Raw genomic sequence first — 14,168 nt, forward strand, 5'->3', positions numbered from 1 at the left:
GTCTGAATCTCTAACAAGGACTCGCAGTACCTCATCCCTCCCGGAAAGCCTGCCATGCTTTATGCGTAGGTGACAGCAGAAGGGCCTTCACAATTCTTGCTAATCTGGCCTCTGAGAAAAAAAGGCCTTGTTTAACCCCAGATCTAAGCACTGGTTTTAGCAAGTGGTTTCGGCATTCCAGCCAGAGTTAAAAGTGCATGGCTCAGCCTCTCTTTCTTCAGAAAGAGCTGAAAAGGCTTGGCTTCCGCTCCTTTCTTAGGAAAAGAAGAGGGAAAAATTCTTGGTCTCGCAGGCTGCTGGCAGAAGTGCTGAAGCTTTGTGATCAGTGTGATAGAAGTATGGCACAAATAGTCTGTCATGGTTTAACCCCAGCTGGCAACTCAGCCCCACAYAGCCACTTGCTCAGTCCCCTCCTGGTGGGATGGAATTGAAAGGGTGAAAGTGGCAAAACTCGTGGGCTGAGATAAAGACAGTTTAACAGGTAAAGGAAAAACTGCATGCACCAGCAAAGTAAAACAAGAAACTCTTCCCCACCTCCCATGGGCAGGCAGGAATTCAGCCATCCCSGGGCAAGTCGGGCTCCATCCCAGTAACAGTGACTTGGGAAGACAAACGCCATCACTCTGAGCATCCCCCCTTCCTTTTTCGTTCCCCAGCTCCATATGCTAAGCTTGACACCATATGGTCTGGGATATCCCTGGGGCCAGGTAGGGTGTTGCCTTCCAGCTTCTTGTGCACCCCCAGCCTCCTTGCTGGTGGGGCAGTGTCAAAAGCAGAAAAAGCCTTGACTCTGTTAGCTCTGCTTACCAGTAATTATTATCTCTATTATCAACACTGTTTTCAACACAGCCCCATACAAGCTACTAGAAAGAAAATTAACAACAAATCCAAACCACAGCCCCATACAAGCTACTGGAAAGAAAATTAACTCTCCCAGCTAAAACTAGCAGATCTTTAGGAGACAGAAACATGGGGTATTACCTAAGGACTTGTACTAWAAGCTTAATTTTATTTCTCTTTCTCTAGGTTCAATCATGCTCTATCTTAGACTACATCAGGCTCTTTCCTTGTGCACACTTCAGCCATTGGTACATTTCTGCCCTGCTGTTGAGGCAGAAAGAGGATTGGTGAAGGAAGCTCAGCTCATGGCATAGGGTGGAGCATGCCTGATGGTGGCTATTGTCCTTTCCAAGCTCTTGTGCACTGCAGGTCTTCCCCAGGCCTCACTGTTGGCATGCTCCTCCTCAGCTGGCATTCGTGAGCAGCTTTTCCTAAGACTTCTGTTTTACTTTGGATGCACGTATATAGATTGTATTCCACTTCCTGGCCTCAGTCTGATGAGCCACACTTGTCATGGTGAGAGCAGCCTGTCCAAAAAGGAGTATTTGGTAGTAGTTCAAGTGCTGGACAAGATGCATGAGAAGGCTCAGGATTCAAAGCTGTGTGCTTAAGCAGGCTGGGAAAGTTTGTAGCTTCCTGGATACCATGAAGGCCAAATGTTTCTGGTTACATCCTAAGTGTTGCAGCAGATACTTGGAGAGTTGTGTTCTGTGCCCAGGTCCCAGGGCTCATCTCCATTTACTGCTGACTAGACAGACATGTCTCAAACCTGTGGGGGTCAGCTTTTGTGCTGGGAAGTTGATCTCATAGCATAGTGGCAGACACTTTATTTTTTTTTTTTTTTTTAAACACTCTTAGACTGGGTTTTCTTCTCATACCTCATCCAGTCCATCATGATTAGAAACAACTCTGCTTTTCAGCACAGATGCTTCTGCTTTTCTTTGCTAATGAGTCTAGCTCACCAGGAACCAATTGACCAAATGCTGTGGTCCTCGTGCCTGCTATACTGGTATTTTCTATTCTTATGCTTTGCTCCTGAGTGCTCTGGGGTTGTTTAGGGAAAGTCCAGCTTCTGTCATCGTGACGTTGAGGTCTGTATTTATCCCTTGCCTGTGGCCYGTCTCCAGAGGCATCAGTGGCCATCTGCCTTAGCCCTCGGCAGAGCAGGCAGRGTGTGGGGGCTGGAGTCAGAGGAGAGGCAGTGCTGGAAACATGGATGTGCAAGCTGCTTTGGGCAGTCAGTGTTCTTGCTGTGTGATATTTCACAATTTAAAACATTTGTTCTCCATTTTATTTAGAAAGTAGCTTTACCAGTGAGTCGTGAAGTGTTGCCAGTGTTCCTGTACAAGACGGCTTATAGAGAGTAGGGACATAATTGTCGTCCTGTGCTCAGCAGTAATTCTCATAGCCATGGCAGTACAGCTCTCTGCCCTCATCTCTCATCATGTGATGACCTCCAAGGCTGATTTTTCTGTCCCTTTAAGTTACACCCTCAGAGGAGATATTYCTGTTCTTGTTCCTGTTCTCTGGCAGGAGCATCTCCGTGGGTCTGATGCTGGTCTAGTAAAACACCTGTAGTCTTCAGCCAGGGCTCAGTAATATTTAAGAGGTCTCTGKCTGGGTCTTCAAGAGCACAGCACTGTTTCTGTGGAGGGACATATTCTCTGCTGGAAGATGATGTTAGTTTTGGGGACAGGATTTACCCCGCTTAATGGGTTAGGAAGTGCGGAGTTACCTTGTTTTGTTTGGAAATGTGTGTTACTACATGAAAACACATCTTATTGCCAAGACATGTTTGAACAGTGAGGTATGCAGATCAGGCTTGGAGCAGATACACTGTCAGATAGGCGTCTAGACTTAAATATTGTAGAGCAAATTCTGTTTCAGTGCACGAGTCAGTTACTGGGGAGGATAATGAAATACGGGGTGTGGTATGTCTGTGTAGTCACAGATAACTGTGCTTCTGAACTTCACCCCCCAACCCTTCCGAGTCTGGTTCGAGGGGTACTTTCTCAATAAAGAGAGATCAGTCTATTGGAAGGAGGAGACTAAGCTGGTCTGTGTGTTTTACTGCTGTTTGAGCTGTAGTGATGGGGGTGGAGGATACCAAAGGATCTGTTTAAATGAACCGGTCTCCCTCAAGCTGTTTCTTGGATTGTGCACTGCATTTTACAGTTTCATTGGAAGGATTTTGAATTTTATAAGCCAATTAAAATAGCTGAACTCATGCCTTTGTTTAACAGATGAAGGATGAGTAATGTTTAAGACTTAAAATAGTTTTTTGCTTTATATTTGTTTAAAACTGCTGGGATTCTTCTGTCTTTATTTGTGGATAGTGTCCATGTTTAGTAATAACCCTTTACTTTGAGTTAGTTGGATGAAAAACACTAAGCTGTATCGGAGCTATAAAGGGTCTGTTTCTCAAGCCCTGTGGATATCTTCCTCCTTAAAAATGTTGCCTCTGTAATGCTGCTTACCACGAAATATGTTTTCCTCACAGTCTCTTGTACATGGGAAAATATTGCCTGTATTACTGTTTCTTTAGATTGTGTGGAGCAGTTACATCCAGCTTTGGACTCAGTCCCCACCTGATGCCCAGCTCCTTCTCTTGTGTCACAGCCTTGGAATGTTTTGTTTTTATGGCTGTCACTTCCTCCCAAGGAGCCTGCACATCCAGAACTTCTCATACTGAGTTTTTGTAGGGATGCTGGGGTACTTGGTGGCTGCAGCCACTTCTCAGGAGCCCTTGGGTGTCTGCAGTCCTGAGCATCATGCGTATGTCTCCTGAGTGTGACAACTGTCAYAGAGATTAATATTGTATTTTTCTTGTCTTGTGAAGTTTAAAGTACAGAAAGGTGTGAAGTTAAGCTTGTCCTCTGTTTTGTTTGGAATAGCTGAAAGCTSTGCTTTAGTCACTGGCAGAATAAAAGAAATTGAGTCCAAGACAGAGCTGCATCAGGAAGGTCTATGAAGCATTTGTCTGGAATCTGAAGTGCTGACCTATTGCAGATGCTGGCACCTTGCTTGTTCTTGGATAAACTGTTAAACCAAACTAAAACATCTGTGACTGTCTGCTGCTGAAATTTCTTCTTGTTGATAAAGCAAATAAGAGGGAGGAGAGAAATCTGCAGCATGTTTTTGTTTGTGATACAGCTTAGGCTGAGTTTGGGAGACAGGGATGCTTTGAACAGACTTTGATATGAGTTGCTACAGAGAGGGAACCATCTGTGTTATGGGATTTTTTCCCTTCTATTCCCTGGCCCCTGCCTTAAAAGCCAGCTAAATATTCGCATTGTTCCCCTTGCACTGAATGTGGTTGTGTAGCTGTGTAACCACAAAAGGAAATGTTTTCCATGGGATCAGTGAGATGATTCAACTGAAATGTACGTACACTTGTACTGTCCCAAAAATCCAGTGAGAGRGAGCGAGCAAACAAGGAGAGAGAAGCATTGTCCTGTTTTGGGGAATTTGGGTTAGATTGGGTTAAACATGTCATGAAGTATCGCCCCTCCTTTTGAATTTCTTGAGCTTCATCTCTGACATGGTTGAATTGGAGCAGGGGGGGGATGAGCTCGGGTTCATCCAGAACTTCCCCCGGCCTGGCAGTGTTGTGTCGCTGCAGAGACATCCCGTGGCCAGATGAGGAACAGCCTGAGCTGTGTGCCTTGTTCAGGCCTCCAGGATCCCTCAGTTCTTAAATTACTGYCCTTGGCCGTCGCTGTGCGAAGAAACTGGAAATTCAATGCATTCGGAAACTGTAGTCATCACTTGGTTCTTGTACCAACATTTGGATAACTCATCACTGMGAGGAAATCCTGTGACATTTTCCCCAACAGCCTCAGGAGCAGCTGTGATCTAAGCTGGAAAGGGCAAATCATCTGGAGAGAATTTCAGCAGCTTTACTTTTCCATTATCCTGTGGGTGTACTGGGCACTCTACAAACATTAAAAGAGCATCTGCTTCTCTAAAGCACTTGTAATCTCATTTGGATTTAGTGGTGTATCTTGCTTACCTCTAGAGATCAGGGACCTGTTGTGCATATAGGTGCTGTGAAAGCATCAGAAAAWTGTTGTCCTGAAGGTCCTGGGAGTAATTCAGGAGAGAATCTGAGTGGAATCCATTCACTTCCAGCACCCATAGTGACAGAATKACTGTCTTACTTTGAGTCTTTGATGTCAGTGCTTGAARARAAGTGAGCACTAAAGAAGGAAACAGTGTGACAGTAGCTGGTGAAGAGGAATTATTTAGTCATCTAGATGTTAAAAATGCAGAGGCATGAGGAGTGAAATTCAGATTCTGGAAATGTTTTACTGCCTGTGTCAGTCATCATTACTGATGTGGGCTATAGCTCAGTCTGTGCTCCACTGTCACATTGCCTTACTAATGAAATGAACAGGGAAGGAAATAATATTTTCTAAAGATGGGAGGCTCAAAATAGCTGTGTCTCCTCCTTTCCCCGTCTGCTGGCCAATCCTATTGGAGGAGCTCTGGATGGGACTGCCTCTGAATTCGTGTGTGTTTACCTGTAGGATTAGAGAGGTGGTGAGGAGCATGCTGAAACAAGCAGGATGTAAACAGAAAAGGATACAGGGGGTATGGGTATAAATAAATACCATAAACTTTTTCCAAGCAAACAGGGAGYGAGTGCAAGTGGTCCTTTACTAACAGGAATCTCCTTTGCTTTTTCAGATCACTGCAAGGAAGCAGATTGCCAGCATTTCCCCCCTGTGACTGCCTGACCACTGCTGAGCTACCCCTCCCAGCCCATGTGGCTCTCCCCATGCTCCAAGAGTGCAACGGGTGCCCAACGCAATGTGTGTTTGTCAAACCATGGAAGTGGGCAAGTATGGCAAGAATGCCACTCGATCTGGAGACCGGGGGGTCYTGCTGGAGCCTTTCATTCACCAGGTGGGGGGCCACAGCAGCATGATGCGCTACGACGACCACACTGTCTGCAAGCCCCTCATTACCAGGGAGCAGCGCTTCTATGAGTCCCTGCCCCCAGAAATGAAGGAGTTCACACCTGAGTACAAAGGTGAGGCCTCTTGGTGTTCCAGAATGCAGTTACAGCTCTCAGGAACCTTCCATTTTCCTGCAGCTGCTGCTGTCTTTTTGGTGTCATTTTGCATGTTTTAAATTCTCTTTTGTGGGCTGGCAATTGGATAGTAGCACTTGAAAAGGAGGAATTTTTTTCTTTTTGTAGGCACTCTTGAGTTGAGTATGCTCGTTTTTCTAGACAGAGAATATGCAGTGTGACAGTTGTAATCCAAAGTTTAAGGTTATGGATGTGTAACCGAAGCAGTTTTATTACCAAGTTATTGTCAATTACAGCCTTGACCTTGAGCTAATGAAGCCAGATCATAGACTGAGCATTTGCACATTTCAGTTCCGTAATTTATTGCTTCCTCATCCCATCTCTTTTATGGACCTGTAGCAGCAAGCTGCTGAAGCAGGAAGTATGGCTTTCCCAGTGCTGAGGTGCAGCYTTGTCCCCAGCTGCTTTGAAGGAGTGGAATTTTCCAGTGCCTGTGTCCTTGTAGGAGGTTGGTAGCTCAGCTGTGTCTTTCAGAAGCTTGATAGGCTTCTGACCTTGTGCATTTGTGTTCAGRACAGTGATGGGGACATGTAGCCGTCTGGGGGGCTCAGCACTCCCACTCCCTCTGCTGCTTTGTCTCCACATGGCCCTGGGAAGGTGATGCTTTATGGACAGCTGAGACCACCATCTGTTCAGGGTCTTGCCTTTGGGTCTGGCTGCAGYCTGACTGTCTCAAAGCAGTGTCAGCTTCCCTCCTGGTGTCTGCATACAGGTCATGAGTGAGGGGTGCAGTCTGCAACAGATGGGTCCTCTCTGGAGCCATACAGTGCATTAGTGTTCCATCAGAAATGCCTCTGGAGTTCCTAGAATCCATTAGATGTAATTTCCTCCACCTCTTTCCTGGGAAGGTGTGTTTAAGACCAATGAAGCTGATAGTCCAGATGGACACTTGTCTTCTTGAGCTCAGATACTTCCTGATAGCCTAAAGGCATGGGATGTGGACCTCCACCCTACTGTTATATTTCTTCCTGTACAATTTCCTGCTAGTCCCAGAWATSTTTCCTACTGATCTGGGGAGAGAGGAATACTGGCTATGATATTTTCTGTCTGAGCACTTGGATGTTACTCTAAGCCTTAACAGAGATACCTTGAGGAGCACATCCAGGCAGCCAGAACACTTGATGTGGCACTCATGTAGTGACATTCTGGAGTCCTGAGCTGCTCTGGAGTTGTGTTTGAGGCACCTGTACCTTGTTGGTATTGTCCTGTGCAGATAAGGAGAAAGGAAGGACAGGAACAGGATGGCCTGCATCAGCTGAGCAGGGCAAGGATTCCTCACGTTAGTGATGAATCATTTGGTTCAGAGCATCTGTCATTTGATACTCCTGGCAGCTAGTCAATACTASTGACAAGCTAATGAAATATTTTGTCATTGCACATCAGGGGATGGGCTGATAACCTCATTTTCATGGCTGGGGTAGTCCCAGAAATGAAGATGTCAGCCCTAACTGGAAATGTCAGTGTTCCTGCTCTGTGCCTGGCCAGATAGATGTATTCTGAGTCTGCTCTRTGAAAGATGTTTAACTTCCCTTGGACTGTAGTGCTTTCCAGGAGCCTTCAGAAGCTAAAACTRGACAGGACACATGGTCCTGCTTGCCTGCACCTGGCAGAAGTAGTTATGTTTCCAGGGCCCCCTGGTTTTTATTGCTAGGAAGCCCTGGGCCCATGCAGGTCCCTTTTCTGTGAGCCTGGMTGACTTGTGGTAAGAGTGGCAGGTGTCACCTCAGCCCTAGGGCTCTGTAATTCATTGTTCTGATGCTGGAAAGCTCCTGTAGCACAGAAAGCACAGTTCTGCTTGGACAGTGATGTCCCTGTCAACAGCAGGAATGCTTCTACAGGACACAGGTACTTATCTGAACAAACCAGATACTATTGCATATGCTTTGCTCCCCTCAGCATCTTGGCAGACTGTACTTGACTCTCTCCAGTTTGACGACATTTGCTGCAAGACTGAAGGAAGGAAGTAAATCACACCCTCAGCCTACCAGCTGCACTTTTGTCCTTATTTCCTGTGGTGGCAGAGCTTCCCTCTCTTTCATTCTGGGTTTTCTTTGCTGCTTTGTGAGCTACATTTTCCTCTCTCCTGCCGAACATTTATTKGGGTTGTGTATTCCCTCCCCTGAGAAACAGAGCTGACGTGTCACTTCTCCCTGGCAGGTGTGGTATCTGTCTGTTTTGAGGGAGACAGTGATGGCTACATTAACCTGGTGGCCTATCCCTATGTGGAGAACGAGGCTCTGGAGCAGGATGATCTGCCAGAGAGGGACCAGCCACGGCGCAAGCACTCGCGCCGGAGCCTGCACAGGTCAAGCAGCGGCACCGAGCACAAGGAGGAGAAGCCTGGCCTGGCCAGTGACAGCACTGAAAGGTAAAACTTTGAGGGCCTAGTGACAACTTGAAAAACAGTAGAGTTCTCTTCCCTACTCCTTTGGTTGAGGATGTTTTGTGATTCCTTAGGGTGGCCAGGCTGGCATGTACTTGCTAGCCTGGCATATTTTGGCATTGCACACTGTGCCCAGAGTTTTGGTGGGTTCAGGACCAACTCATCCACATGAAATGCTTCTGACACAAAATAACCCTTGGCAGTGTATCAGATGTGGAATCAAAGCATGCAGACCAGATTTGAACACCCTTCCATCCACCTGGTTATTAACCCAGAGGTTTCTTCCCAGGATGGTTTGAATATGGGTCTTTGCCTCCTCACCCCAGCCAGAGCTCCTGRAGAAACAACTGTTCCTGCTTGCTCTATTAGCAGAATACAGCGTGACAGAGAGATTAGATAGACCAGATCCCGGAGCGTGGGTCCACAGCCCAGGGTATTGATGAGGACTTTAGAAGATTTGATTGTATGCAGCAGTAGAAGGAGTAGGAGATGGTTGTGTGCCAGGGCAGGATGTGGCAGTTGTAAGTATGTGAAGAGCTCATGGATTCTAACAGGCAGGTTTGTTCTGTCTTTACACCAGCAGCATCCAGGAAATGAAGAGTCCCAGGGTGGACTTGCACATCCACTCAGATGTTCCATTTCAGATGTTGGATGGGAACAGCGGCCTGAGCTCTGAGAAGATCAGTTACAACCCCTGGAGCCTTCGCTGCCACAAGCAGCAGCTGAGCCGCATGCGGTCCGAGTCCAAGGACCGGAAGCTGTACAGTATCCTTTGGGAGGCAGAGCTGGGTGTGTCAGGCTGCTGCTGCCCTGCCCTTCCCCATTTGTGCCTGAGGCAGCCRGGCACAAACCATTTCCCATGGCATTTCTGTCCTTTACACAACCACAGTTGAGTTACATGTTTCTTTTTGCTAATTCCCATACAGTGACACTGATGAATCATAGAATGGTTTGGATTGGAAGGGACCTTWAAGGTCATTTTGTTCCACCTTCAGGCAGTCTGATTGACTTCTTCATATGGTTAAAGATGGCTTTGTTGTTTTCTGTACCTTCACAAATGACTCTTACTGCTTTTGCTGAACTTTCCAGCTTGTAGGGTTATTTTGTTTCACCTGGATTGTTTTCATCACATAGAAACAAACATACTTTTAATAGCTGTATTCTTCATAATTTTAGCTGCGTAGGCTTCCTTCTTCAATTCTCAAGTGTGTGCTTAGAGACTCCAGCTTTTATTTTTAAATAACTTGCATCACTTTCATCAAAGTCATTCTCTTTGGCTCTCCTTTTTAAGTACACKTCCTTATATTTATGAAGTTCCCCTCTCTAAACCAAACAAAGTTTCTCTCTTTCAGTTTTAATCCAGGTGTGCTCTGTTTGACATTTCAATGTTAACATGTTGATCTGTGCCCTGTGGGACTCCTTAAGGCAAACTTTAGGGTTTTTTTTTTCCTCCCTTTGAAACAAGTTGCTGTACAGAGTGCTTGGGGCGTGCTCTCAGTGCTGTGCCCTGATGAGGGGGGCTGCCCATTGTGTGCTGGTGACAGAGGGCACCCATTACTGTTCTATTTCCTGGCTTTGTCACCTCCCCAGTTGCCCCCCACGTGTTGARCAGTGCTGCTGTTCTGCACAGGCCAACCCTGCCGTTACTTGAGCCTTGAGTTTTCGGTCCGTAGAGATTGTATTGTTTATCCATATGGTCAAATGGCTAATTTGGTTAGACTTTTAGCTCTCTCTTAATGGATCAACAATTCCTAATGGCATACTATGTCCTTCCTGACACCATTGTTTTGCTTTTCAGTTTTCCTTGCTGAATTTCTAGTATACCTACATGTGACCTTCCTGCTGCTGACTGTTCCACTTTCTAGGCTGTTTCCTTCTACCAGCTGTCAAAAYGCGATTCCACTGTTTGGGTTTTGTCCTTTTCTTCAACTCACCAAGCTGTTCATCTTGCCTGTTCTTTGGTTCCTATTTGTTTGTTGCCCAACCCTATCTCCTGCTGGTTTAAGTCCCTGTCTCTGGTGGCCCTGGGGTGACTCTGRTGGGTGAGCTCTCCTTAACATGTACCCCAGAGTTCCTCTTGCTGGAGAACGTGGTGCATCACTTTAAGCTTCCCTGTGTGCTTGATCTCAAAATGGGGACCAGACAGCATGGAGATGATGCCTCTGAGGAGAAGGCTGCTCGGCAGATGAAGAAGTGTGAACAGAGCACTTCTGCCACCTTGGGTGTGCGTGTGTGTGGGATGCAGGTAGGATCCCTCAGGCTGCAGATGCTGCACCTTCCTTTTCACAGCTCCATTAAGCCTCCCAGTTAGTGTTTCCTGCTGAGCCCTGAATTTGAACCTCCCACTGCAGGTAGGTACACGAGTATTTATGCCATTTTTATCTTCATTTCTAAGCCTAAGACCAAGGAACTTGCTTCTGCTAAGATGGCCTGCTTTGTCCAGGGCTCTTTTGTTCACAGACTATTAGGGAATTTTCCAATAAAATTTTTGTGGCTTAGTGTTCAGCCAGAATCTCAGTGCCTGGGGATGGAGGTGTCTGACATTTCCTTCTGTACTGCAYTGATGGTTAAAAAGTTGCTCTGCTGTGTCTGGGCCCTGTGCACAAGGGTTTGCTGCTGGTGCTGCTGTGTAGTAATTGCTCCTTACCCCATCTGCCAAAGGATCTTTTAACCCTGTCTGCTCACAGAGTCTGAAGCAATGAGGGSTCCTCATTAACCGCTTGCCACATAATGGCAATAGGTGTTGGCAGTTCCCACTGCCAGAGGATTGCCTCAGTTGCTGTAAGACTTTGCTTTTTAACCCTTGGCATCAGTTGTGCCATGCCTTTTGGGGCATTGAGTTTGATGAATGGCCTTTTGGGTGTCCTGGGAGAGGACTAGTGCTCAGGCACCCTGGCTGTGCCCATGAGATGCACCCATGAGCTGCGCTGGGATTCAGGGAACGGGCAGAGCTGTGTCCTGCTCCCTCTCCATCGTACTGGGGACAGAATGAGTACCCCTGGTCCCTGTCAGTGCAGGACAGCTCAGGGCTCTGTGCGTGGCCTTTGCCTGTTGCTCCCACTTGATGTGCATTTGCTTTGGTGTTCCAGGTCTATCAGCTGGACACAGGGCATTACTTGTGCAGGAATAAATACTATGGGCGCGGCCTTTCCATCGAAGGCTTCCGCAACGCCCTCTACCAGTATCTCCACAAYGGCATTGAGCTGCGCAAGGACCTCTTTGAGCCTGTCCTGGCCAAACTGCGGAGCCTGAAGGCGGTTTTGGAGAGGCAGGCCTCCTACCGCTTCTACTCCAGCTCCCTCCTCATCATCTACGACGGGAAGGACAGCCGGGCAGGGATGTTTGTGGAGCGCCGGCCGGAGGCGCGCCTGAAGCGGGTGGAYGGCTCTGTCCCGGAGAGCCTCCAGGACGGCGGCAGCGCGGAGCCCGGCTCCTCGGCCCAGCCCAAGGTGGACGTGCGCATGATTGACTTTGCACACAGCACATTCAAAGGCTTCCGCGACGACCCCACTGTGCACGACGGACCCGACATGGGCTACGTGTTCGGGCTGGAAAGCCTCATCAACATCATGGAACAGATGCGTGAGGAAAACCAGTAGCCCTGGGCTGTGGCCTCTTATTCTTGTCCTGGTGGCAGGAGCAGACAAGACCACCTACTACCACAGGAAAAACACAGACAAATTTGGTTTTAAACAACTGTATTGCTCTGTCTTTTTAAAATGTACTTGGATAGAAGAGCTGAGGTGAGGCAGGATGGAAGAACTCCTCGTGCTGACCAGACGGTTCTGACCGTGCTCGCTCTGCCTTCCGGAGGAGGCTCTGTAGATGCCTGCTGGGTGTCAGGTGTCCTGGTTCTTCACTTACTACATGTGCGTTCTGGAGGGAGGMTCTGGACATAGAGAAGAGAAAGCAGGAGAGCCCAGGGCTATTCATGAGGCTGGAGCTCTGGTGTGAGGAGCCGCCTGCCTCAGGAGCCTCCCCTTTGAATTTCCTCTGAGTTGTTTGGAAAGGGCGCTTGCCCAACGGTTGGCAGCGTTTGTGGGGCCACTGGTGCGAAGTCAGGTGCCAGTCCCTGTGTTTGGTGTCGCTGGCTCAGCCCTGCGTTTTGCCAATGGGGCTTTGCTTTTGATGCTGCCTTTTTCTGCTGTTTGGGCACTGTGAGTAGCCACCCCAAACACGGAAATGAAATGACCAAATGCAACCCCTGGCAGAGCTGCGGCTGGGAGGGAATGCCACACACTGGAGCTGTGCTCGAGCCTGGTCTGCTTGCTCCCTGATGGCATGGCATGGGCGGGCACGGGGCTCTGCAGGAGTGACTCTGCCCTGGACCACTGACTTGGAAGCACTCAGCTCATGGGCTAGCAATAGTATCTGTAGCAGTTAACATGACCCCAGCTGTGCAGCGGGGCATTTCGGACCATTTCAACCCTTCCCCTCCTGTAAAGTACAAAGTATGTCCCTCCAGCACAAAGCTGCCCTCTTCCCCTGGGGACCCTCTGCCCCTGGGCCCTGCTCTTTCCACAGGTCTGGGGGTGGTGGAAGGGGAGGCTGAGGCTTAGGGCTGATCCCCGTCCCCTCCCTGAAGCTCTACAGTGGCCAGGTGAGGGGTGACCTGGCTGAGCAGTGAGTGCCACTGTCTTGACTGTTCAGCGCCAGTGCCTGACTGTTCAGCTTTGCTTCACGGAGTCAGTCGTTCCCAAAATAAATGTCTCCCAGCCTCCTTTGTTGAGGAATTAACGTTTGATACTGTGGCCTGGTGGTACCAGACCGTACCCTGCTCCACCTCAGCTCCTGTTTTGTGCTGGGGCCCTGGTTGCTTCCTCCTGCGCTCACTGACTTGTTCCATGGCGTTACCATATACCCTGTGTACCCACAAAGCCAGGGTTGGGGTTGGCATTTTTTAAAATTACTTCAGGAAAATTTGTTTGGGGAATACTCGCATGTCGCATGAATGCCGACTTCATGTGCGCTGCTCAGCCTCGCTGCCGGAGCAGGCCCAGGTCTGTGGCATGGGTGGGGAAGGGGACAGGGGAGCTGCCCACTTTCTCCACCTGTCTCAGCTCCTCGAAGTTTGCCCAAGCCACTGCTCCCCTCCCGCCCTCAGGACAAGGACCTTTATCTGTGGCACASGGCCGTGCACTGGGTTACTTCATCACTCCTGCGGGTTGTCTTGCCAGAACTCGCAGGATTTTCAGGGAGCAGGTTTGCAGGAGGGAGGGAGGCTGGGTGAGTGCTGGCGTGTAGGTACCCACAACAGCCGTGTTATTCCGCGGCCCTGTCCCAGCGTGGCCCATCGCTGCCCCCCTCTGCATGTCCTTGTCCCTGCGGGCTGTGCTCGGGCGGGCCGGGCCGCACCTCCTGGAGAGCCCCTTGCTGTCCCCCCGCGCTCATTCCTGCCCTTCCCCACCTCACTGGGCCGTGACGGACGGGCCACGCTGCCGGTGCCCAGTGGGAGCTGCTTTCCTTCCCCTTCGGACCACCGCGGTGGGACTCCACAGCTTGTACATAGCCTTGGCCCCGTTTGTTTTTACATGAATAACCACCCTGTTTGTGCTTCACAGAGAACCAAAAATCATTAAAGGATCTGTTTTTGTCCTCGGTGTGCCGTGCCTGCCTCTCGCGTCGTCTGAACCCGGGGATGGGGGTGGGAGCCCGAGTGAACATCCCCGCCAAGTGCGGCTGTGCCACTGTTCTCTGTCKCGGTCGCTCCGTCACTGCTGCGGCCCGGGGGAGCTCCGGCCCCGGGCAGGGTGCAGTGGCTGCAGCGACGACCCGGGCCGACGTCGGTGGAACCCGGGCGGGCATTCAGATCCGGTTGGGCGGGGATGTGCGGGGCGGGCACTGGAGTGG

General features: G+C 49.1%; 1 protein-coding gene across 2 annotated transcripts in view; it reads left to right on the forward strand.

Moving 5' to 3' along the window:
- The window catches only part of IP6K1 (inositol hexakisphosphate kinase 1), a 37,033-nt gene extending 23,115 nt beyond the window's left edge, over window positions 1-13,918 (forward strand). Inside the window, exons 4-8 of one of the 2 annotated variants that reach the window (XM_057368058.1) lie at window positions 5,530-5,875; window positions 8,093-8,303; window positions 8,899-9,083; window positions 10,388-10,563; window positions 11,408-13,918. In XM_057368058.1, the coding sequence (XP_057224041.1) occupies window positions 5,653-5,875; window positions 8,093-8,303; window positions 8,899-9,083; window positions 10,388-10,563; window positions 11,408-11,917 (1,305 nt within the window). In that variant the 5' untranslated portion in view covers window positions 5,530-5,652 and the 3' untranslated portion in view covers window positions 11,918-13,918. The remainder of the gene's footprint in view (window positions 1-5,529; window positions 5,876-8,092; window positions 8,304-8,898; window positions 9,084-10,387; window positions 10,564-11,407) is intronic. The other variant, XM_057368059.1, reaches the window with a different exon arrangement.
- The last annotated feature ends 250 nt before the right edge of the window (window positions 13,919-14,168 follow it).

This window comes from Malurus melanocephalus, unplaced genomic scaffold, assembly GCF_030028575.1.
Source record: "Malurus melanocephalus ecotype Western Australia unplaced genomic scaffold, MMel_1.1 scaffold_87, whole genome shotgun sequence".
Classification (NCBI taxonomy): domain Eukaryota; kingdom Metazoa; phylum Chordata; class Aves; order Passeriformes; family Maluridae; genus Malurus; species Malurus melanocephalus.